This window comes from Anthonomus grandis, chromosome 5 (genome assembly GCF_022605725.1).
Source record: "Anthonomus grandis grandis chromosome 5, icAntGran1.3, whole genome shotgun sequence".
Classification (NCBI taxonomy): domain Eukaryota; kingdom Metazoa; phylum Arthropoda; class Insecta; order Coleoptera; family Curculionidae; genus Anthonomus; species Anthonomus grandis.
In genome coordinates, this window is record NC_065550.1 from 33,084,400 (window position 1) to 33,109,939 (window position 25,540).

The following is a 25,540-nucleotide window of genomic DNA, read 5'->3' on the forward strand; positions in this document are numbered from 1 at the left end:
TGAAAAAAAACACACCTGGGACAAAGTATATATTTTATTATCAAGTAATTAATCTATTTAGTTTTTTTGTTTATTGATAGATGAGATACAGGGGTTATTAAACTAGATTTCTCAGAATAAATTTACATAAACTTAACGGTTCATTTCAATTAATTTTTTCTTTATATACCATGATGAACATATTAGTGAATTTTATTTGTCAATTACGATCTGAAGTAGTTAGGCCCAATTATAACAAAAAAAACAAAATTTTCTTACCATTTCTTATAATACCTCTGATTAACAAGAAAATTGAACCTGTTGACTGCTTTCCACTTCATCACTACATATACCATTTTCCTAAAGTAATGTTCTTGAAGTCATACATAGAATCTTCACTTTAATTATATGGGAAATTATTATCCTAATAAACGATCACTTCTAATACATACAAGCAGGTCAATGCCTGGTGCAGAGCCATTATAAGAAAATTTGATTCGATTAGCGAACTTACGAAATTTCGCGCGGCAATATATTTTATATACCAACACTTCAGTACATAAGCGACTTTGTAAAGTAAGCCGTAAAAGCAAGGTCTCGTTTATGGTTCTGTTTTCTAAGTATGTACGTACAGGGTGTCCCAAAGTGCTTCTGGGCCAGAAAAGAAAAGCTAATTAAGTGGTAATTATATCATTTTAAAAATGTGGAAACGTGGGATTTTAGTTAAGTTATCTTTGTAATTTTTCCATTTTTTTTTTTAAACGAGAAATTCGTCATTTTTACAAGAAACCCCTTATAACCAAAAAGCTCATTCTTAAGCCACCAAATACCCAAAAAATCCGTTTTTTTTTTCAAATTTTCTTAGTACCTAAACAGACCCTGAGGACACCCTGTACATCCACCTTCAACCATTACCCCATTAAGCAGCAACCTCTTGGGCAATAAAGTCACTTGCAAAATTTGTCGTGTGCAGTCAGTATTATTAGTTCGAAATACACCGATAATAATGCGGAAAATGTATTATTTTCATTACGTTTTTCTTGTGAGTTTTGGTGCATGTTGGTCCGATAATGGTTTAGTGCCGGAATTTCACCATAATGCCGGTGATAATGCGGCATTTGGGGACTGCATAAGTAAGTGAAGGAGATAAAAAATGAATGTCAGAGAAAGAATTGTGTGTTTTATATGTAGCAGTGGCGGCCCACGGGTTTTTTTATATAGGGATGCTAGTTATGATTATAGGAAAATAGTCAACTTATATACTAATGTTCTTTAAGTCCTTCTATTTTTTTTTGCTTGTCCATACCATAAAAAGTACTAAATAGAATATTCCAGGAACGTACTATACGCTATTAGTTACTTGTCTGGAATATTCGCTTGCATTATATGATTTTTTTTTCGTTGGAATATTCAACTTTTAGGTCCCACCAACGGTTCTTCTTCTTATAAAATGAAAACTGATCATTTTAATGCAGATTTTTCGATTTTTGATATGTGGAAATCGTTTCCTTTTGACATTTTTTCCAATTTGAGCTATCACACTATATCGTCCAAGTGTCAGGATGCTTACCAGAGACACCTCGATGGTGTGAGGAGGAACGACTTTAAATCGCTCAAACGTAAGTATGTTTTTACTTATATATGAGATAAATAGGAAATTTTTTTACTTAGGTTTCTGAAATAGTCTTTTAGCATATATTTTTGAACAATTTTTTGGGAAATTTGAGTACTTTGTTGAGAAAATTGAAGGGTTTACGTCTTTGATTTAAATTAGAAAATGTGACTTTTTAATTAAGATTTTCCAAAATATACACGTAAATTATTAAATGGTTAATATTCTATTATTCATTAAAATATTAACGTAAAAACTTCCATTATATTTTTTTATAAATATAAGTGAATTTTTAACTTTTTTTTGTGGATTCCTTAAATGTCTTTTTAAACGTCTTTGACAAAGCTCTCAAATTATGGTCATTTTATTTAAATCTGAAATATTCGTTAAATATTTCCTTTACTATATTTTTTTTAATTTCGTAATTTGCACCTCGTATTTGGTTTTAATTTTTGCATATTTTTAGGGAATTTTACAAAAAAAATCATTTCTTATAAAAGTAGAAAATATTACGTAAAATTTAAGTGTATTTTTTCAAAAATTAATCGAATTATTCATTCACGTAAAATCGAATTACGAATGTACAATTATTCACGTAAAATATTTAAATATTTTTTTAAATTCCTTTATTTCAAATTGTAAAAATATTCACGTTAAATAGTTTGTTTTTATTTCTCAAAAAAAAATTCATTCATTTATCACATATTTTGAGAATATTCTCGTAAAATTTAAATTTTTAAAAAAAAAATTGAAAAATATTCATTAGGGTATTTACGTACAATAGTTTATTTTATTTGTTTTTATTTTAAATTAAAATTACCGCAATCATTACAAATTTCGAAAATATTCACGTAAAATCTAATTTTTTGAGAAATTTGAAAATTTTTCACTAAAAAAAAACACGTAAATTATTTTATACATTTTTTTTTCTGTGAAAAAATATTTAATATTTTTAAAATATTTAATTAAAACCTAGAACAAATTTTGATAAACTTGATTGAAATATTCATTTATTAAATTGATTAAAATGTTAACGTAAAATCTAAAATTTTGAGAAATTTGACAGAATTATTTATTACATAGGACGCAAAAGATTTTTATTGCAGAAAAACATTTATTCCTTACAAATTTTGAAAAAATTCACGTAAAATTTATAAGAAATTTAATTGAGATTTCATTCATCATTCATTAAAATATTCACATATTTACAGTTTTGAAAAATTTGATTGAGTTATTTATTTATTAAAATATGTATAACATTCATATAAAATATTTTAATAATAAAGTAAAATGAATTATTCATTGAAATAATCAAGTAAAATCTAAATTTTTTGAAACATTTGACAGAATTATTCTTTAAAATATTCGCATAAAATATACAAATTTATGAATTATTCACACAAAATCTTCGATTGTATTATTTTTTTAAGGAAATTTTTGAGAAATTTAGGAAAATAATTTAGGAAAATCTTCGCGTAAACAAATGTATTTTAATTTTTTTTTTTTGGTGGAAAAAAATAATTTATTTAAATTATTAAAATATTCATGTAAATGTGTGTTTTTTTCTTGAAAAAAAATATTCATTTATTACAAATTTCTAAATATTCACGTAAAATAATAAATTAAATTGAAATATTCATTCGTTAAAATATTTAACTGCAATCTAAATTTTTGAGAGAATTGATATAGATATTTGATTTGTTAAATGTCTTTTTAAACGTCTTTGACAAAGCTCTCAAATTATGGTCATTTTATTTAAATCTGAAATATTCGTTAAATATTTCCTTTATTATATTTTTTTTTTATTTCGTAGTTTGCACTTCTTATTTGGTTTTACTTTTTTTGCATATTTTTGGGCAATTTTACAAAAAAAATTATTTCTTATAAATTTAGAAAATATTACGTAAAATCTGTATTTTTTCAAAAATTAATCGAATTAATCAAAAAATCGAATAACGAATGTACAATTATTTATTAAATTATTCACGTAAAATATTTAAATATTTTTTTTAATTCCTTTATTTCAAATTATAAAAATATTCACGTTAAATAGTTTGTTTTTATTTCTCAAAAAAAAAAATTCATTCATTTATCACATATTTTGAGAATATTCTCGTAAAATCTAAATTTAAAAAAGAAATTCAAAAATATTCATTAGGGTATTTACGTAAAATAGTTTATTTTATTTTAAATTAAAATTAATGCAATGATTACAAATTTCGAAAATATTCACGTAAAATATAATTTTTTGAGAAATTTGAAAATTATTCATTAAAAAACTCACGTAAATTATTTTATAAATTTTTTTTCTGTAAAAAAATATTTAATATTTTTAAAATATTTAATTAAAGCCTAGGACAAATTTTGAGAAAGTTGATTGAAATATTCATTTATTAAATTGATTGAAATGTTAACGTAAAATCTAAAATTTTGAGAAATTTGACAGAATTATTCATTACATAGGACGCAAAAGATATTTATTGCAAAAAAACATTTATTCCTTACAAATTTTGAAATAATTCACGTAAAATTACGTACAATTTATGAGAAATTTTATTGAGATTTCATTAAAATATTCACATATTTACAGTTTTGAAAATTTTGATTGAGTTATTTATATTTATTAAAATATGTATAAGATTCATATAAAATATTTTAATAATAATGTAAAATAAATTATTCATTGAAATATTCAAGTAAAATCTAAATTTTTTGAAACATTTGACAGAATTATTCTTTAAAATATTCGCATAAAATATACAAATTTCTGAATTATTCACACAAAATCTTCGATTGTTTTATTTTTTTAAGGAAACTTTTGAGAAATTTGGGAAAATAATTTAGGAAAATATTCACGTAAAATATTATATTTTAATTTTTTTTTTGGTGGAAAAAAATAATTTATTTAAATTATTCACGTAAAATAATTTTTTTGAACGATTTAACAGAATTATTCCTTAAAATATTCACGTGAATGTGTGTTTTTTTATTGAGAAAAAATATTCATTTATTACAAATTTCTAAATATTTACGAAAAATAATCAATTAAATTAAAATATTCATTCGTTAAAATATTTAACTGCAATCTAAATTTTTGAGAGAATTGATATAGATATTTGATTTGTTAAAGGTATTTTTAAACGTCTTTGACAAAGCTTTCAAATTATGGTCACTTTATTTAAATCTGAAATATTCTTTAAATATTTCCTTTACTATATTTTTTTTTATTTCGTAGTTTGCACCTCGTATTTGGTTTTAATTTTTGCATATTTTTGGGGAATTTTACAAAAAAAATTAATTCTTATAAATTTAGAAAATATTACGTAAAATCTGTATTTTTTCAAAAATTTAACGGAATTATTTATTCACGTAAAATCGAATTACGATTTTACAATTATTCATTAAATTATTCACGTAAAATATTTTAATAATTTTTTTTAAATTCCTTTATTTTAAATTGTAATTGTCTATTGTATCTCTTTTTTAAATTTTGATAGATACTTTATTTGTTAAATGTCTTTTTAAACGTCTTTGACAAAGCTTTCAAATTATGGTCATTTTATTTAAATCTGAAATATTCGTTAAATATTTCCTGTACTATTTTTTTTTTAATTTCGTAATTTGCACCTCGTATTTGGTTTTAATTTTTGCATATTTTTAGGGAATTTTACAAAAAAAATAATTTCTTATAAATGTAGAAAATATTACGTAAAATCTATATTTTTTTCAAAAAATTAACAGAATTATTAATTCACTTAAAATCGAATTACGAATTTACAATTATTCATTAAATTATTCACGTAAAATTTTTTTTTAATTCCTTTATTTCAAATTGTAAAAATATGCAGTTAAAATCTTCCATTGTATCTCTTTTTTAAATTTTGGCCAATTTTTGAGAGTTTTATAAAATTATTTACAAAATATTTACGTAAAATAGTTTGTTTTTTTTCTCAAAAAAAAAATTCATTCATTTATCACATATTTTGAAAATATTCTCGTAAAATCTAAATTTTTGAAAAAAATTTCCAAAATATTCATTCAAGGTATTTACGTAAAATAGTTTATTTTATTTGTTTTTTTTTTAATTAAAATTAACAGCATCATTACAAATTTCGAAAATATGCACGTAAAATCTAATTTCTTGAGAAATAGCCTAATTTTTTTTTCGGAAAAATATTCATTATTTTTAAAATATTCAATTAAAACCTAGGACAAATTTTGAGAGTTGATTGAAATATTCATTTAATAAATTGATTGAAATGTTAACGTAAAATCTAAAATTTTGAGAATTTTGACAGAATTATTCATTACATAGGACGCAAAAAATATTTATTGCAAAAAAAACATTTATTCATTACAAATTTCGAAAAATTTCACGTAAAATTTCGTACAATTTATAAGAAATTTAATTGAGATATTCATTCATTAAAATATTCATATAATATTTACATTCTTGAAAATTTCGATTGAATTATTCATTTAATAATATATAATATTCACATAAAATATTTTATTTGGAAACAAAAATTAATTTATTCACATTTCGAAAATAATCATGTAAAATCAAATGTTTTTGTAAAGAGTTAGTTTCAAAATTATTCCTTAAAATATTCTCATAAAAATACAAATTTATGAATTATTTACATAAAATCTTCGATTGTATTATTTTTTTAAGAAGATTTTTGAGAAGTTTGGGAAAATAGTTTAGTAAAATATTCACGTAAATGTGTGTTTTTTTCTTGAGAAAAAATATTCATTTATTACAAATTTCTAAATATTGACGTAAAATGGTTGATAAATTAAATTGATATATTCCTTCGTTAAAATATTTAACTGAAATCTAAATTTTTGAGAAATTTAATAGATAGATATTTGATTCGTTAGAATATTTACATTAAATTTTTTATTTTAATTTTTTTGAAAAAAATTATTTATTACAAATTTGGAAAATACTTACCTAAGCTCTTTTATTTTACTTTTTATTTTAGCAAATTTTTTAGAAGTTTGACTGAGACTGACTTGAAAAATTGACAAAAATATTCATTAAAATATTCACGTAAAATAGTTTATTATAAAAAATTCATTAATGATAAATATACACGTAAAAGCTTTTAATATATATATATATTTTTCTAAACAAATAGTGAAACTCAACTCACACACATATTCTGATAAACCTGAACATTCAGGGAACATACCACCAAAATTCTACTAATGTTTAAATATGCCAAACCTCTAGGGAATATTCCTGAATCATTTCTTAAGAAACATTTCATACAATTTTTTTTTCATACAATTTCAAACATTTCATATAATTTTAAAAACATTGATATAAATAAGTGATGGATCTTTTTCATCATTTTGACTATACCACCAAGTAACTTTTTTCCCAACTTTCCAGTATTTGATGCAACTGCTAAACCCTCATCCGGCCTTTTAAGTGGAAACCTAAACCAATACGGAAACTTCGATCAATGCCTAACGGTACCATCCGCCCAATACTGTTTGGCCCTAATCGACTTGGAACCACTATGGAAAAGTACCGCACTGGCAAAATATGCCACATTGGTTCACTCCTATTATAGCATTAAGGAGACATTTAAAGACGTATGTGACGACTTTTGCTTTAAAAAAAAACCTATTTGAATTTTTTTTAAGCCTATCCATAGGGTACCAGGTTTCACATATGCCAGATGGGGATTTTGTATTCCAAGGCACTGTACTTTTAAAGATTTATCCAGGGCTATTTATGCCAAATTGGGAGTGAGGGCGGATATTAGGACCAAATTATGCCAAATATCTGGAGAAGTTAAAACGTTGTTTTTGGGAGATTATTTGGCTAGAGCATACTTTTTTATTATCATGGCTTTTGTGGTTGTATCATCTGCACTGTATGGGAGAACTCATTGTAATGGTAAGTGCTTACAACATTTCTGTAAATGGATTTTTCTCAAATATTATTGAATTCTCCACACACATTGATGCCTTAAAGTTACTAAATTAACTGAGACAGTTGTCAGTTTTTGAATCAAGTCTGTATTTTATTAAAGTAAAGAAGTTATGACGTTTTTTTGATGATGTTAGTAGAACGAACTGATTTTTCTCAACAAATGTTGATTCTTCAGATTTTTTTATTAATGCATAAAACTTTCTTTTTTGATTGGGGTACCTATGTTTAATAGCAAGGAAATTATAATATTTTTTTTTAAATCTCCTGAAACACGAAAATGAAAAAAAGGGAAATCTTGATTTTTCTCAAATTTGATCCCCTTGATTTCTCAAAATTTTTTATTGATGAATAAAGGTCAGTTTTTTTTTATTGGGGCCCATGCTAGTTTTTGATTCACGTCCTTAGGTTTAATAGCAAAGAAATTATAATTTTTTGAAAAAAACCTAAAACACCAAAATTACCAAAACTTAAGTTTTCATTTTTCTCGAAAACTCTTGATTTCCCGAAATTTTTTATTGATGCATAAAAGCTACATTTTTAATTGGAATACATGCTAGTTTCTGAATCACGTCTCTATGTTGAATAGCAAGGAAATTATGAGGTTTTTTGTTAAACACCTGAAACACCAAAATGACAAAAAATTTAAACTTTGATTTTTCTCGAAAACTCTTGATTTCTCGACATTTTTCATAGATGCATAAAAGTTAGTTTTTTAATTGGAAAACATGCTAGTTTTTGATTCACGTCTTTATATCTAATAGCAAGGAAATTATGAGGTTTTTTGGAAATAACCTAAAACAAAAAAATGACAGAAAAGTGAAAATTTAATTTTTCTCAAAAACTCTTGATTTCTCGAATTTTTTTATTGGTGCATAAAAGTTATTTTTTTAACTGGGGCACATGCCAGTTTTTGAATCAAGTCTTTAGCTCTAATAGCAAGGAAATTATGAACTTTTTTGCAAATGACCTGAAACACCAAAATGACAAAAAAAGTTAAATTTTAATTTTTGTCAAAAACTCTTAATTTCTCGAGATTTTTCATAGATACATAAAAGTTAGTTTTTTAATTGGAGCATGTGCTAGTTTTTGAATCACGTCTCTATGTCTAATATCAATGAAATTATGAGGTTTTTTGGAAATAACCTAAAACAAGCAAATGACAGGAAAGTGAAAATTTAATTTTTCTCAAAAACTCTTGATTTCTCGAATTTTTTTATTGGTGTATAAAAGTTATTTTTTTAACTGGGGCACATGTCAGTTTTTGAATCAAGTCTTTAGCTCTAATAGCAAGGAAATTATGAACTTTTTTGAAAATGACCTGAAACACCAAAATGACAAAAGTTAAATTTTGATTTTGGTCAAAAACTCTTGATTTTTCGACATTTTTCATAGATGCATAAAAGTTAGTTTTTTAATTGGAGCATGTGCTAGTTTTTGAATCACGTCTCTATGTCTAATATCAATGAAATTATGAGGTTTTTTGGAAATAACCTAAAACAAGCAAATGACAGGAAAGTGAAAATTAAATTTCTCTCAAAAACTCTTGATTTCTCGAATTTTTTTATTGGTGCATAAAAGTTATTTTTTTAACTGGGTCACATGCCAGTCTTTGAATCAAGTCTTTAGCTCTAATAGCAAGGAAATTATGAACTTTTTTGAAAATGACCTGAAACACCAAAATGACAAAAAAGTTAAACTTTGATTTTTGTCAAAAACTCTTGATTTCTCGAGATTTTTCATAGATACATAAAAGTTAGTTTTTTAATTGGAGCATGTGCTAGTTTTTAAATCACGTCTCTATGTCTAATATCAATGAAATTATGAGGTTTTTTGGAAATAACTTAAAACAAGAAAGTGAAAATTTCATTTTTCTCAAAAACTCTTGATTTCTCGAATTTTTTTACTGGTGTATAAAAGTTAGTTTCTTAATCGGTACATATACCAGTTTTTGAATCACATCTCTATCTCTAATAGCAAAGAAATTATGAGGTTCTTTGTAAATCACCTGAAATTGAAATATGGACTTTTTTTTTAAATTATTTCAGAAAGTATCAACATACTATTTGGTGATACTAGACCTATATTTTCATAAAATAATCCATTTTTGAGCCCTTGGACTAATATTTATAAAAAACGCATCTTTTCCAGGCTTATGGACCTCATTTGCCATCCAGAAAAACTTTAAACAACTCTTCCAGCTATCGGTTAATGATAAGGAATATAAGTCGGTGCATGGGGTGCGTTTTTTCTCCGCCCTAGCACTGCTGATGGCCCATAAAACGATGGCTTCTTTATACAATCCTTATATTAATAAAACCCAAATGGCAGAAGTAAGCAAACATTTTATAGGAGTAAAGTGGTGAATAAGGTGAATTTGCTTTTTCTAGGGTCACGCAATGAAGTGGTCCGTTATAGGTAGAAATGCGATAATTTACACCGATTGTTTTTTATTGATCAGTGGACTTTTGAATGCGAACGCCCTTTTTAGTGAACTGGAGAAGACCAAGGGGATAAATTTTAAGGAAAAGTTGGTTAACAGGCTTTTTAGGTAAGAGATTAGCATTAAAAGACAATTTTTTTTACTTAAATCCTTATCATCTAATATTTGAATTAGCACAAAAAAAGTTAAGGTGGAAAAACAAGCCATTAAGTCATTAGCCTATAAGTCCCTTTCAATTTTCAAATACGCACCTGGATTTTTTGTTTCCTATTTCAAAAATTTGGAAAATGCCTTTGAAAAAAAAAACACTATTTCTACATTATTAGCCAACTTTATTGTTCTATAATAAGTCAATAATCAATACATTATCCAACAAAAATGACATGTCAATTTCACAATAAGAACATTAGTTTTTAAAACCTTATCAAACTACTACTCACTGTCACTCCCGGACCCGGAACCGGACCTAGATCCGGAGGCAGACCTGGACCTAGATCCCGACCTGGACCTAGAAGCCGACTTGGACCTAGATTTCGATCTAGAACGCGACCTTGAGCGTGACCTCGAGGGCGATTTACTCTGCGAGCGACTCCTGGACGGTGATTTGCTTTGGGATCTACTTCTGGATCCCGACTTGGAACGGGATCTTTCCCTCGAGGGAGACCTGGAAGCCGATTTTGATTTCGATCTGGACTTGGAGCGAGAACTGGAAGCGGATCTGGATCTGGATGGTGATTTCGATTTGGAACGCGATTTAGATCGGGATTTGGAGCGTGATCCAGAACGCGACCTGGATCCGGATTTTTTCGATGACGCCCTCGAGGACGCCCTGGATTGTTTGCCCTCGCTCTCGTTATCGCTCTCTTTAGGTTTGTCCTCCTTGTTTTGCTCCTCTTGGTCCGATTCTGCTTGACTTTCGTTTGCCACCTCTAATTCTTCTTCTGGTTCGTCTAATTCAAGTTCCTCGTCGTCCTCACCTAAATTCAAACATAAATCGCTTGTATACAAGGGTTATTATTAAGTGAACATTCTTACCGGGAGGTTCAAGTTGTTTTTCCCTATAGCGATGCATTCTAAACTCGTCGGCTTTCATGCTTCTGTGTTTTACTACCAGGCGAGTATTGCTCGGTGCCTGGCCGACCTTTTGTCGCCTCTTACTCAGTCTCACCCTGGTTTCTAGCTCGTTGTAGTATACACCGTCTTGCCGTACCACAAAGAAGTAGTTTTCTTCATATCCTGCAATAAAGTTTAATTGACAAATAGATCGTGTAAGATCATAGTTGGAAATATGGCTTAAAGTTTAAAGCAGGACTTAGGTACCTAAATTGAGAAAATTAAACATAGAAACTGTTGAACGTAATAAACACACTTAGCCTACCTATTAACTAAAGACACTAAAAATTGTGTGTCAGTGCGAAAATAGTTCTAGAAAAAATGTTGTTTATTTGCATTCCAGTAAAGTTTTGTGATCAGTATATATCAAAAGTTATGTAGGTTAAAAGATAATTATTAGTTCTGCAGCAAATGTCAGAATAAGAGTCCAGACCAACCAAATTTTACAATTGAAGACCACAGGAGAAAAACGTGCCAAGTCATTTTTCTATTTTTTGACAGGAAACGAATTTTAAGGTTAGAAACGCTACGATAATTACACAGCTTGCAAAATGGTTATTTATTTGCCATCATATTGAAGCTATGACCTTGCTCTATGTCCTCAATGACATTTTGTAATATAATATCAAACTGGTACTTCACCACAATGTGTCGATGTTTCAAACCACTCCGAATACCGGGGAAAAAGGTGTTATGTCACTGACTTAGCACGTTCTTTCATTGTATATACTTATACAATGAAAGAAACAAACTGCTAAGTCAGTGGCGATTGATTAATTTATATTTAAATTTTGCTTAAATAATTATTTATACTCTGTTATTTATTTACCAAACATAAATTATAATGTATTATTTTATTTATATGTAGGTATTGATAAAAGAATGGTTGTTATATTAGAAACAATAAAACTTCTCTTCTGGGTTCGGTTTTTATGGGATGAACTAAAAAAAGCTGTAAAAAACAAAGTATTAATTAAGCATGTAATTTAGTGACAATCAGCCATAACTCATCAAGCCAAGGAGTTGTATCTACTTGTGTTTTAAATTAGAATAAAAAAGCTGACTCTCTGGGGTGCAAAATTTTTTAAGCTTCTGCAGGTCCTTGTATTTTTCCAAAAGATAGGTGTATCATCTGTATAAAAAAAAATCACTGATAATTAAATTGTTGCAAAAGTCAAAACGAGCCTACTAACCAAAAGTTGCGACTGGTGGGTGGTAAAACTGACCGTCGTCGGGTAGCGGCGGACCAGTGATTCTCTTTTTTCTTGGAGGTACAATAACTGACGAGTTCCAAAGACCATTGTAAGTATCTCGATGAAAAACTAAGCGAGGATGTTCCTTGGTAATTTTTAATTGCCGGATTGGACGTGTGGTGAAAGGACATTTTTTCACATACATTGCAGATAGAAAATCTGTCCAATTTCTAATCATATAACGATCAACTTTTTCAACAAGAAACGGTGCGGGCTTTAAACGAGCGGTTTCTATGTGTTTACACCAGTCATCCGGTACTTCCGCCCGAAACTTTCCGTTTAAGATTCCCATATCCTTATCGCATTCCATGTAGGAGTGACCTCGAATGGGGAATGTGACTTCAATGGACTCAAGCTTGGAATGATGATGGACTAAGTAATGTAAAAATTTGAACACTGGAAAGTTCTTATTCTGTCCGGAGCACGAATCACAGAATATCTGTAAATTTCTAACTTCAGCAGGTAACTTCAAGGTAATATAATCAAATAAAAATGAGCAGACTTCGTTCGCGCCCTTTTTTCCTACTGTCTCAGGATAAGCATAGAAGAATACTTCAGAATTTGAGAGTTTGTGTACAATAAATGAAAATAATGATAACTGCCGGCTGTAGTACACATCATTCGTGGATAAATCCATGCATATTGCTTCTGTGTCTGCCAGGTTGACTCCCCAACCTGGCCTGCTTTTTACGTGCGTAGAATACCTCGGCTAGATGTAGTTTTTGTTGAAACATCAAATGCTTAATGCCCTTTTCCTCTTGGCATGCATCAATCTGTACTTTTAATTGGTCGTAGAAGCTACAAGTATCACTACGGGGATATCCAAAGGATATATTAAACTTGCTGCAAAATATGGAGCGGTAAGTTTCATAACTAGCCTTAACTTGAGGAAATTTTTCTTTAAACATATATATACATTTTTTTCACATTTAACTCGGCAGATAAATAAATTCTCTTAGTTTTATTAAGAGTGTAGTGGCTTGATCTAGCCTTGAAACTTTAAATGTGTTCTAAAATTTTGTTTTTAGTTTCAACACTTTCAGTTTCAAATGTCTGCCGCGTTTATCAATAGGTACAGTTCCACTCATCTGGAGACTCTTTTATATGGTTTCTATTCTACGTCTTGTTAAACCATGTAGAGAAACAAACGCATTCTTGCAAACTCGCTCTTCAACTGCTACATTCTCACGAACTATACGCACCTGTTAAATAGGCTGTTATGGCCGTGTATATTATAGATAATATACCTTTTAACCTATCATTTTTTCTGATTAGTTCGATTTCACAAATTTCTTGACTTAACACGTTTTTCCCCTGTGGTCTTCAATTATGATAATGTTATGGCTAATTTAAATGAGATGGATAACATGTGCAATATTGTGTTTGAAATGTATGAGGAGCAAGTAAATAATTATCTAAAACACGAAATTATGCATACAAAAATCCCAATTAAACAGTAGTATGGCATTGGATTTAAACAGACGGAAAACCTTAGAAAACGTAAAAAAATAGAAAAAAGGAAGTTGTTAAAGATAAGCTAAAGGTTCCAAATCGATTTGCTCTGAATTCTAAACGCTTAGAATTTTTAGAAAGTAACAGGGTTTACCTGAACCACTATATTAAGTTCAATATGGAACTCTTGAAAAAAGCACGATTATTTAAAAAGGATAAAAGTTATAAGTATTTCTAGACGGAATAGTATTGTAGTCACATATATAAAAAGTGGTACTGACTTAAACAAACTTTGGAAGTCGTCCAAGTTTAGGGGTCCTAGTCTTAACCTAATAAGATAATATTGATGTAACAGAAAACAATATGTTAAACTAAATGAATATATCGGCTCTCTGGAAAATACTGATTGTCCTGTGAAGAAGGAGCATACGTAATTTTATTAAGACAATGTTTTTGACCACAAAAATTATGACGAATTAATATTTTTGATTGTCTAATGGATTTTGCATGAAAAAACCTTATATTTTCGTCTCATCTTTGTACTGGTTCATTCATATTTAGAAATTATTAATAAGATTCTTCTTTTTTAATGACGTCAATCACCAGAAAGAAACTATTGAACCGGGACGTTTTGCCTTACAGGCTATAAAGAGAGCAAAAAAATTAAAGAAGAAGAGTGTAGACTCAACTGCTTATAAAATAAAAAAAATCAACTTAGAACATTGAAAGGCCTTTCAATGTTCTAAGAAAATCAATAATTTCTTCCAGGCAGTTGAGGTCGTTACAAAAGAGTGTCAACTGCCTGGAAGAAATTACTTCTTTAACAGGTTTTAAAAAAACTATTGAGTTTAATCATGATCAATAATTATTATTATATTTTATATATTCCTGGAAAAAATTTTTGACTTTTTACATGCAGTTGAGTCTAATGCTTGTTATAGTGTATATGTGTGCTTAGCCTTAGACTCTCTCGGCTAAAAATATTATACTACACATACTGCTTCAATTTATAGTATAGATTGAGAAAAAAACTTTGGAAGAACACATTAACTCTGATTTACAGAAATTTGTAAAATGCAACTAGAGAGAGTGAAATCCATTGAGTATTATAGACGAGAGCCTAGACTGAAAGTAACATATTACAAAAAAATAATACCAATGGGATCAGCTGTAAGATACAGATGCAGAAATCACATTTTCTAGATTTGTTTTCAGTATGAGGTTCCTGTAATGTAACAATTCCATATACAAAAAATATTCATATATATTTTGTGCAGCGCCATAGTAGTATTTATCTAATGTATGAACTAACAAAGACCTTTATAATTCCATATAACAGGCTTCAAAAGTATATAAGAAATTACCTACAGAAATAAAAACAATTATGACATTTCCAAAAAGTGTTACCTAAGTAAGCATTGTATATTTTTTATTTTTGTTTGTTTGTTTTTTTGTTGGGAATTGTACAGATTTGAATATATATTATGTTAGGATTTACCAAATATCCACTGCTGCTTAATTCTAGCCTATTTCCTTGTTACTACTGAATATCACTGATTAAAATAATATTATTATGTTATAATATAAAAAATTAGGTTTCTCATTAAATCATAAAAGAAATCTAAATTTCTTTATTAAGAAGTCTCTTTCTCTTGGACCTTCAAACCAAAATAGCCATAAAAACATAGATTTTCACCTACCTTTAGTTGCCTTACTCTTAACATTCCAATTATACTCCCTGGCCATTTTAAACTCATACTCCTCGTCATCTTGGTAAGGTATATTATTGGCAAAATCTTCCCTTCGTTTGGCCAAAGTCTCCTCGGTGGGCAAGAAGTATGCGACAAACTGTTCTCCACTTTCGTCCATCACACCCCTGATCATTGCTTGAGACATTTCCTCTATTTGGGCCGGTACACCTTTGCCGATAGGTGCAGGATCTGAATCGAAAATAACTTGAGCACATGGATATTTCCACAAGTTGAAATCTGGATAAACTGGTAAAATATCCACGGGAACCACGTTGGGTTTACTATAATGTTTCTCGATAGGTATTTTACTGTCCGCAAATGTTTTTTCAATGGCCTCAATTTGAGAGTCTCTGTCCATGTAAAGGGTTTCGCTGTTAAATGATTTTTTAATGCTAAAACCAACTTTGGCTTCAACCTTTTCTGGTCCAGTTTGCGGCTGGAACCGGGTCTGTTCTGTTGAGATATATTCAGTTTTCCTTAACCATGACACTGATTTAGAATGGTGTCGAGACCTCTTGGAGTCTTGAGGTGTAAGGATGTCTTCTTCCAGTAATTTTTCATCTGCTGGGTCTAAATGCACCCCAGATTCAATAGCGTACGTGTCTTTGTTAATCAGGTCGATGTTCACCCCTAAATCGTGCTCGGTGAGCACTTCATACTTGTAATTTCTCTCCAGGGAAGTCGGGTTATATTGGATGAACCTTGATGATTCAAAGGGGTATGAAATGAACTTAAGATCAAACGGTATATCCGGCAGGGTATTGCAGTATTTCACTTTACATATCAGTTCCGATCTAAAAGAAAATTAATGAGAAATATTGAGGGGGTAATGCAGGCTGTTGTGTTACTACTACCTTTTTTCCACTGGTTTTGTCGGTCTTTCCGGTCGTTTTTCCACGGGATTGGAGCCAGTTTGAATAGTTGGAGGCATTTTTATATAAATTGTGCCAAGAGGGCGTCTTTTAAGGCACAATTTAATAATAATTAATAAAACCTCATAAACAAACCTTTAAAAGAAAACAACTAGTTGTCAAAAAAAAGTGAGGTTACCAGGGATTGACATGCGTCAGAAATGACAAGTGACAATAGAGAGTCATTTAAGGCACTCTTTACAGACTACTTTATACAGACGCCATTTATAGGCTAAGGAGTCTTCAAATACACTATTTTCTTTACCTGTTTATTTTTCAGAATAGTACCAGGATTGTTAACTGTAATTCTATTTTGTACTTATTTGTTGCCATATATGGGTGCAGGGCCCCTATGGCCTATGGTGATTACTCACCATTCGGACTTATGCAAGCAGCATATGTGGCGAAACTTGCTGTTTGTTCATAATTATTTTGGATTTAAAAATATGGTTTGTTAATTAATTAATTAATAAATAGGCGCGTGTGTGTCAGTTGATGTTGTTTTAGTGCTTAACGCATACCCACCAGCTTGGGATCGACATGCAGCTCTTTCTAGTTACGCCTATCTTTGTTTTGCTCCTTTGGAGATCAAAAGCCAAAGGGCTCTACCTTATGGCATTTTTTGCATTAGTTTCTACAGCCTTAAGATTTATTAATACTTACTACTATAATTTAAGTCATGTAGTACATTTTGGAATACCGTAAGTATGAGGCTTTGGGGTATTTTTCATACGTTTTTTTAAAGGGTTAAGTTTTAGAATATCCAGAATGTTTGATACAGCTGATTATTCGTATATCTTACCTACTCATAGAGCTTCCATATATTTAATGGGTGTGTTCTTAGCATGGATTTTAAAATATCAGAGTTGCCATCATGTTCTTTTAAAGGTAAAGGGTAATTGATAAGAAATCCTATGTTAACAATGTTGTTTTCAGAATAAACTAGTTACTCCAATATGGGCTCTAGCCTACATTTTAGGGTTTACAACCTGGTTTGCCCCAATGAAAATGTGCATAGGAAATTATGAATATAATAACTTAGAAGCCGCATTATATGGGGCAATATATCCGTTTACTTGGGGCGGTGCAGTGGCTTGGGTTATTTATGCCGTGGAAAATGGATTTGGAAGTACTTTATAATTTATTTCCCATTTATCTGTCACTTTTAATGGAATTTTTAGGTTGGTTTACTGCAGTTTTAACCTGGAAATATTTCCGGATATTCACCAAGATCGCTTACGGGGTTTATCTCGTACAATTTCCGGTATTTTTTTATAATGTTGGCGTCACGCGGTACGTTGGGGAGTTCAATCATTTCATGATGGTACGCCAAACTGTCTTTTTTAAATTATATGGTAATTTTTGCTATTTTCAGTTGCCTCCTATGGAAACTATTTCTATCCTCTTCTTTGCCATATTACTCACGCTTTTCGTAGAGATGCCATTTCAAAATGTATATAAATGTATTAAATTAGGCCTTGTAAATGTCAAATAAATAAAATTCCTTAGTTTTATTGTGATTTAATTGAAATATAACAAGAAAAACGGAAAAATGCTTATTCCCGCCTAGAAATTTAAAAGTGTCAAAAGTAACTCCACCATAACTCCTAAATTGCTTAGACCAGAGGTCCACCAAGCGGTGGACACCCGAAACACAAGAAGAAACTCCAACTATTTTGACACGTGTCAATGAGATTTGACAGCTTAACCTCAAAATTTGTTTTCTGTTTACTTTTCACATGTTTGAATTTTCTTTTTAAATATTTCTTTTAAAAATGCAGTTAACTAAGCCAGAACGCAATAAATTTGACGCAAAAAAGATTGAACAATTAATTTTAAGTGAAAGCAGATTTATCACTAATCTATTGACAATATCAGCAATTCCTGAGAGGAGAGGTAAGGGGGTACCCTTTGAGTTACATTAATTAGTTTTCACACTACTTTGGCTTATTTTAGATGCAGAAGAGGATGAGGAAAGCGATCCTAATAACCCCCAAAAAAGACCCTTACTGCTAAATGGAGGAGATAAAAAAACAAGGGCCACATCTTTGCATGAGCTAGAGGAGAGGCTGAAAGCCATAACAAGCAAGAAGAAGCTGTCCTATAAAGAAAAACTTGCGAAAAAGAACCTTAAAAACCGTATGAAGAAGAAAAGTAAACAGGATGTAAGGAATGCTGAGTTAAAATTGAAGAGAGCAGCCAAACAAACAGTGAAAAATGAAGAAATTAAACCTGACACTAATACCCCAGAAGTGAGCAATGAAAAGAAGCCAGTGTTTAATAGTGAGAATAAATTAGTGTTTTCTAAAATAGACTTTGCCAATTTAGGGAAGAAAAAGGTAAAAAAACAAGAAAAAGACCCTGAAAAACTACTAAACAAACTCAAAGAACAAAAGTCTAAACTGGAACAGCTAGAACAGAGCGGGGAAACCCATAAGGTATTAGAAATTAAAGAAAAAACTGCTTGGAAAAATGCGCTGGCCAAAGCCGAGGGTCAAAAAGTAAAAGATGACCCGATTTTATTAAAAAAATCAGTAGATAAAAAAGAACAGAAAATTAGGTCAAGCAAGAAGAAGTGGGAGGCAAGAATTCAAGGGGTGCAAAAGTCCAAGGATGAAAAGCAAAAGAAGAGGAAGGAAAATATTGATAAGAGGAAGAAAGACAAGAAAGTTAAGAAGCTTAAGGGGGCTGCTAAGAGAGGGAAAATTATACCTGGGTTTTAAGATGTACAAATTTTAATAAATAAGTTTCAAATTAGTAAGATAGAGTTTGAATTATTCTATTAAAATATTTGGAATTTTGTTCAATATTGGAACTTTTGTGGTAGGGTGTGCCATCTCTTATCAAATTTGACTAACAGTGGGGGTGAAGGGGGGAAGGTTGTCAGGGCTGTCACTGTCACTGTGACCGTTCATCTTATCATCTGTTTTTTATGTTTATATCTTACAACCAAATTGTTTATTAAACATATAAATTAAAACAACCCTGTTTTTATCAAAAAAATGTCAGAATGGCATGCTTTCCAAGGAATCTTATATCAATTCACACCAAAAATCGATGAGGAATTAAATTGCCAAGAGCCCCACTAAAACTTCTCTGCTGTAACAGTAGAATTTACAATAGAATCTCATAGTGTTTAAAACATGGAAAGCCAAATAATGCCCAATACAATCCCAGAAAGGAACGAGAGTAAAGGAGAGATGATTATTCATTATCGAATCAACTTTAAGTATGTGTGTCTTTGCACAGTAACCATTCCGCTGGCAGCTCTCGTTATTTGTCTGGTGTCCGCTTATATATTTCAGTTTGATGATGTACACGAGACTCATTGCAGGGTAATTCAATTTATATTAAGTTCATTCATGTGATTTTATCAATTTGGTGCTTAAAAGTTCATTTTTATTATTATTTTATTGAAGAAGTTCATTATAGACTTTGACTTTCTTAGAAGGAAGTTCTTTCCCGACATAATAAAATGCAAATTTTGTTTCAACAGTAATGCATCACCACTGTGTTCAACATGTGATTACAAAGAATCAAAAACCTAAATATATTTATATATTTCCAATAATGTTAAATCTTATTAAAATGCACCACTCTTCAAACAAGAATGACATTTTATTAAATTAATGTATCTTCTTAAATTGGTTAAACAATTATGTATTTAATACGTTTTCATACAGGCATAGTGAGGAGACTTTTCATACTGTAAAGTTTTATGTTTTCTAAAAACAAAGACAGAATTTCTTGTACTGTAGTTGTCCAGCTTATTGTTCTTAGAGAATTTAGCTTTGTTTCTAAATACATCGAGCAAGCACTTATAAATAAGATATATAGAAGTTAACATCAGTATTATAAATGCTCCTTGAAATTCTTGTGATTTTAAACTATACAGCAGTCAAATTATTTATTTTTGGGATGCAAATAGTCTTTGGCTTGTCCTATTAGTAAACATGAAGTAAAGGTACAGAGTTTTTTGAATTTTAAAAGCATAGTATGGTTTTCCCAATCCTGAGTAAATGTAGTCTAGCTGTGTAGCCCAATTTATCATGCTATCCACATATGAGTCCAAGAACTTTACTATATTAAATATAGAAATGTATTTGGACAGTCTTTTCTTCATTTAGGATAAGTTGTTTATTTGAGAGTCTGTTCATCACTAGCAGCTATTCCCACTGAAGTTTCATCGGCAAACTTTACGGTGATACCAGGCATTGCTAAGTCATTAATGAATAGAAAGAGTAATAATGTTGCTAGAATGAATCCCTGTGGAGCACTTATGTTGACATTGTCAGATTTAACTCATTTATATCTACCATCATTTTTTATCTGGTTAAAAAATACATTATTATTCACAGACAATTTCTCCTAAGTTCCTAATGATGTACTTTGGTTCCAAAGATCAAAAAATATGCCAGTAACAATATTTGGCATCCAATTTCTTCCTTATAAAATGTACAAGCCCAACCACTGGTGATTCAAGTCTGTTGTAGAGCATGTGATTGACCCTTTTAAAAACTGGAATTACTTACTAGCTATTTTTGATAAAGATATATGTTATAGATATCCCTGATAACAAGGCTATATTAATAATAGTTCAACCACTTCATGTGCAACAGATTTAATGACTTTTACTGATATTAAGTGAGTGCTAAGAGATGTCTTATTCTTAAGATTCTTTATTACCACTAGTACTTTGATTTCTGTTGAGAAGTAGCATCCAAATGTATCTGCCAGTTTTTGTTGATCAAATACTTGGACAGACCAATTCAACTAAACTTCTTATTTTGTCCATTTCATCATTCACTAGAATCCATTATTCTTTATTAGTATTTTACTCTTTACTGTAGTCTGCAGACCCTCTAAACATGAACAGACTTTAAGACTTTCTTCTATATTTACTCTTCATAACTTTTAGGTTTTCAATATTGTCCCGTCAATAAGTGCCATTACTGGGGTAAGTCCACAAAGGTACATATGGAGAATCAGCGTTGCCCTCCATATTGGACCAAGAGTTATAATATCAGCTGTATACAATGCATATCAACTAAAAAAGATCAATCCTTTAGCTGAACCAAATGTAAGTGCTTGATTACACAATTTATTAATTATTAGAATCTAATTTAACCCAAATTTAGCTAAAAACCAAAGCTCAATTATGGTTAAACCTGGCATACGTATTAAACTTGATTGAAACTGCAGCCCTATGTGGAGTCACTTACATTTCAAATAAAGAGAATTATCGTGAGTGCTCTCCCTGCCAGGATTTGAAGCAACAACTAATTTTTTACTTATTATAGCAATACATGAGAAGTTGTTTATAATTTTCATGGTGAGCAGTTTGACTTACATGGTGGCCTGTATCCAGGGTACAAAAATGGCAGCGGAAACCAGAAAAGATCTGCAATCAATCCAGGAGGGTTTAAAGTACAAAAAGAACCTTCTGGTACTTTCGCTGTATTGTACAGCCGGACTGGTTATATTTTTCCTGCAGCATCGGTTCTTGTGCTACAGAATGGGTAAGGCATTGTACAGTATGAATTTATTTTGGCTATAAATCACCCAAAATGAGGTGAGCCAAGAAGTTATTTTATTTTAATGACCCACATGGAACTGGTTACTATTAGGACTTCACCAGTTTAAATGAACATCTTGGATCTGTACCATGGAACAACTTCTTATATAACCATTGAGGAAATGTTAAAATATTTCTTATATTTTGGACACATTTAAAAAGATTTAATAGGAAGTTTCCAAGGATTCTAGATCACAAATTATTCAGAAAAAGGCTGCTCACGAACAATACAAAGAGTCTAAATATCCCCTTGATTACCAACATTTTGCACACACAGTGGAATATTTGAACTAGGCCTTGTTGTGAGGTCTATATTAGAAACACTAAGGCATCATTGTATCAAAATCCCCAGGAATTCTGGCCTTACAGTAATTCTTTTCAGTGTTCTGGTAAAACTTTTATTTTGGCTCTGTGTACACCAGTTAAGTCATGAATATACTCTCTATAAATCATTTTAATTCTCACAACTTAAGCAGTTTTTCTATTTTAATCCAGTTGTCAGGATTCATTAAACGTAGTACCAGAAATTTTAATTACAGTACCTCCATTAAAACACTGTAATTTGCCTTTGTTAGAACCCACTTGGAGTATGTCTCCTCTGTCTGGAGAACAAACTATACATCATATCTACAAATTGGAAAGAGTTCGGCGTAAATGTTGCAGGTACATTCACTACAAGTTTTTCAATAATCAAAAATTTCATTCTAAGATTCTCTATAGTAGGTTAGTGTCCATTCCATAGATTTTCCATATCTGACTTTACATGTACCATCTTGCAATTCATGTTCCATCCAAATTTCCCTTGTACCGTTTTACAGGACAAACTATCCCAGAAATTAATTAATTCCTCGAATATTTAAACTAAGCAATGAGCTACATGTCCTTGATTTCTTTCAACCTTTGAAGCCTGTTCTGGGAGCTTTATTTGGGCTTCATTTATAAACTAAGCTGATTGCCAATGAATCTTTGTATTTTTTTGTAACATTCATAAATAAATTAATTAATTTTTTTTTACAGCTTTTAGTATGTTTGCCCTATGTGAATATGTCATAGCAGGGGCTAACATGGCTTTCCACATCTCAGTTATTCTGGATTTTCCCACTGAGGAACTGATGGTGGGAAAATACATAGTTCCTAGTGAAAAAGAGTGTTCCGGAGATACTCACCATAAAGTAGAGTAATTTTAAGATCAATTTGAGGGTGATAATTATTTAAAGGAGCACAACCTGATTTTGCAGCAAACGTATTAGATTTTAATAGAGTCGATTTTGTGATACTAATTGTAGGAACAATCCTAGTCATTTTTTTAATTGTTTTTCTGCCAAATAATTCCAATGCAACAAAAGGCTTAAGACCATTCAGTATCGTTTATATAGAGTCTAAGTATGTAAATATTAATAAAATTTTAAATAATATATTGTGATATGTTTGCCATTTTGAGAGATGTACAGGGTTGTTTTTTATATTGGATCATAAAAAACCGCCCAGTACATGCAAAATTTTTGAACCAAACATTCTTTAAAACCTTGCATATGACAAGAGGAATATTACACTATTTAAGGCTGGCTGATGATACTTCCATAATATATTTATTAATAGATTAGAAATGTTTAAACAGCCAATTTATGCACAATAAACCCGCTTTTCCCCAATAATAATAAATCACTAAATTAATGATCTAAAGCAATAAATACCTACCAGATCAATCACACACTGTATAGTTCTTAAAAAAAGCAATAGTCGAGTACAATTAATACTCTGCCAAATGCATGATCTTAAAAAATACATTTAAGAGGCTGTGGTTGTACTTTTTAGTGCCAGTTTGCGGAGCACGTTGACTTTGCAACATATGGCGAAACCCTTACAAATTGTATAATAATTATTATTGTCGAATTAAAAGGAATAAATAATCAATTGCAATCTTTAGATTTGATGTGTTTTATTACCAGTACAAATTTACACACTCATTCATAATAATTTTAGATTTGCTCCGGTGATCATTCATTAGGCTGCATCTGTCGTCGACCACAAGAAGCAGTCACTGGCTGGAAACTGTGGTTATCTGAAATTTACGAAAAATCGAAATTACTTCCTGTTTTAAGCAAAGTGTTAGCTTTTCATTTTATTTGTCTATTTACTTCTTGAAAAATTGTAATTAAGGTTTTCAGAATCATTCGGTATAATTTGAATATTTAGGCGTCTATCATATCAAACTGTTGCTAATATTAATGATAGAGTGTAGTTTTTTTATTAAAATCAGTAAGAATCTACTTGAGATCCCAAAAAACGAATTTCGTCATCAAATTTGGAGCTTTGATCGATATAACTTATAACGGAATTTTTATTTATCTGCAGACATTTCTGGGAGTTACTAAATATCTTCATAAGTTTGCATTAATAGTGTAGAGATTTTAGGTTAATGGTTTAGGAAGTTATAAATTTTGCATATTTTAAATAAATAAATAAATTTTATAAATCATACAGACATTTCTCACATTTTTTTCAATCAGTTTTGTTAATAAGCTACAAATGGTGTAAATAGTTCCAATATTAGTACAGTATTATACAATGTATCAGTCGAGTATAATCTAGGTTTTCATAGAATAACTTCTGCTATGTAATTTTGTATTGTTTTTAACCTAAGTCAATATGAGTATTGTAGGTACCTCTCCAGTTTATTACTTCATAGGAAAGTAGTGGTACTACCAGGTTTTTATAGACATTTTGGGCAGTGTTGGTTGGGACATTTTTTTTGCTAATTGAAAAAAAAATCATAAAATAAATGGGTTAAAAGGGCTTTAGTGAAATAAAGGGCATTTCTTACTCAATAATTACGTATCGGCACGTTTTTTCTACCTTGAAAACTTTGTGAGTTAGACATAATTTTGCCAACCAAGGTCCAATAAGAGCCATTAAATTTTGATGACAAGCATTGCAACATCAAAATTTATTATTATTCATTAGTGGACATTTTTGGGAATAACTCAATTGCAACTTAAAATATTGTCATATTTTCTTTACAGTAGTATAGAGGAATCCCTGATGAGGGACATAAGGGTAAAAAACGATGATTCTGGATTAATGGGGACGAGGATAGTTGGAGCAGTTTTGATCGAGTCTTTTTCCAGCAAATTTTCCATATTCTTCAGAATATTTACTACATATGCACTGAATAAATGGAATATTCTTAAACGAGCTGTTGAGTCAAAGAAAGAGCATTTCTTACTCAATAATTTTATATCATAGCTGCATTTGTACCTCAAAGATTTTTTCATTTAGAATAAATTTTGTTAAGTTCTGGGAACTGTGAAACTTTAAGCCGTTTTGGGTTTGAGGGTCAAAACGTGGCAATGATTTGTTTTACTTAGGGGTATTCTTTTACTAAATTTAAGTGTGCCGCATAAACGAACGTATGTCTTAACGATTTGAATCAAGATATTCCTGGAAGATACACAGATTATTAATGTCTGTTATGTAACATTGAAGGAACATTTATGAAATACA

General features: G+C 30.0%; 4 protein-coding genes across 7 annotated transcripts in view; 3 read left to right on the plus strand and 1 right to left on the minus strand.

The window, feature by feature from the left end:
- Positions 1-17,973, plus strand: part of LOC126736715 (nose resistant to fluoxetine protein 6-like) — a 48,176-nt gene extending 30,203 nt beyond the window's left edge. For 2 of the 4 annotated variants that reach the window (XM_050441228.1, XM_050441227.1), the window contains exons 2-12: positions 1,401-1,598; positions 6,993-7,198; positions 7,250-7,505; positions 9,690-9,871; positions 9,929-10,089; positions 16,742-16,910; positions 16,969-17,162; positions 17,220-17,349; positions 17,398-17,590; positions 17,643-17,785; positions 17,837-17,973. In XM_050441228.1, coding sequence (XP_050297185.1) covers positions 1,430-1,598; positions 6,993-7,198; positions 7,250-7,505; positions 9,690-9,871; positions 9,929-10,089; positions 16,742-16,910; positions 16,969-17,162; positions 17,220-17,349; positions 17,398-17,590; positions 17,643-17,785; positions 17,837-17,956 — 1,923 coding nt within the window. In that variant the 5' untranslated portion in view covers positions 1,401-1,429 and the 3' untranslated portion in view covers positions 17,957-17,973. Of the gene's footprint in view, positions 1-566; positions 661-771; positions 1,113-1,400; positions 1,599-6,992; positions 7,199-7,249; positions 7,506-9,689; positions 9,872-9,928; positions 10,090-16,741; positions 16,911-16,968; positions 17,163-17,219; positions 17,350-17,397; positions 17,591-17,642; positions 17,786-17,836 lie in introns of those variants that run through there. The other 2 variants (XM_050441229.1, XM_050441226.1) reach the window with 2 other exon arrangements.
- Positions 10,293-16,595, minus strand: LOC126736717 (RNA polymerase II-associated factor 1 homolog). Its single transcript, XM_050441232.1, has 4 exons — positions 16,405-16,595; positions 15,500-16,344; positions 11,017-11,217; positions 10,293-10,958 (listed from the first exon to the last, which is right to left on the minus strand). Exons 1-4 carry the CDS (start codon positions 16,479-16,481, stop codon positions 10,414-10,416), a joined length of 1,668 nt encoding a protein of 555 aa, XP_050297189.1. The 5' UTR covers positions 16,482-16,595; the 3' UTR covers positions 10,293-10,413.
- A 171-nt stretch (positions 17,974-18,144) lies between the features above and the next one.
- Positions 18,145-19,222, plus strand: LOC126736719 (surfeit locus protein 6 homolog). Its single transcript, XM_050441234.1, has 2 exons — positions 18,145-18,357; positions 18,418-19,222. Exons 1-2 carry the CDS (start codon positions 18,237-18,239, stop codon positions 19,182-19,184), a joined length of 888 nt encoding a protein of 295 aa, XP_050297191.1. The 5' UTR covers positions 18,145-18,236; the 3' UTR covers positions 19,185-19,222.
- Positions 19,223-19,362: 140 nt separating this feature from the next.
- On the plus strand, positions 19,363-23,962 carry LOC126736221 (post-GPI attachment to proteins factor 2-like). Its single transcript, XM_050440477.1, has 5 exons — positions 19,363-19,796; positions 21,380-21,541; positions 21,600-21,705; positions 21,762-21,980; positions 23,054-23,962. The coding sequence occupies exons 1-5, from the start codon at positions 19,605-19,607 to the stop codon at positions 23,215-23,217; spliced, it is 843 nt and encodes a 280-aa protein (XP_050296434.1). The 5' UTR covers positions 19,363-19,604; the 3' UTR covers positions 23,218-23,962.
- The last annotated feature ends 1,578 nt before the right edge of the window (positions 23,963-25,540 follow it).

What these genes read in the sequence shown, in the direction of transcription:
- LOC126736717 (XM_050441232.1), bottom strand. Translation starts at nt 16,481, where the DNA reads ATGCCTCCAACTATTCAAACTGGCTCCAATCCCGTGGAAAAACGACCG. An exon ending in ACAAAACCAGTGGAAAAAAG is followed by an intron (nt 16,345 to 16,404) that starts GTAGTAGTAACA and finishes ATTTTCTTTTAG; the next exon opens with ATCGGAACTGATATGTAAAG. An exon ending in AAAACAACTTGAACCTCCCG is followed by an intron (nt 10,959 to 11,016) that starts GTAAGAATGTTC and finishes GTTTGAATTTAG; the next exon opens with GTGAGGACGACGAGGAACTT.
- LOC126736719 (XM_050441234.1), top strand. Translation starts at nt 18,237, where the DNA reads ATGCAGTTAACTAAGCCAGAACGCAATAAATTTGACGCAAAAAAGATT. An exon ending in AGCAATTCCTGAGAGGAGAG is followed by an intron (nt 18,358 to 18,417) that starts GTAAGGGGGTAC and finishes GGCTTATTTTAG; the next exon opens with ATGCAGAAGAGGATGAGGAA.
- LOC126736221 (XM_050440477.1), top strand. Translation starts at nt 19,605, where the DNA reads ATGGAAAGCCAAATAATGCCCAATACAATCCCAGAAAGGAACGAGAGT. An exon ending in TACACGAGACTCATTGCAGG is followed by an intron (nt 19,797 to 21,379) that starts GTAATTCAATTT and finishes CATAACTTTTAG; the next exon opens with GTTTTCAATATTGTCCCGTC. An exon ending in ATCCTTTAGCTGAACCAAAT is followed by an intron (nt 21,542 to 21,599) that starts GTAAGTGCTTGA and finishes ACCCAAATTTAG; the next exon opens with CTAAAAACCAAAGCTCAATT.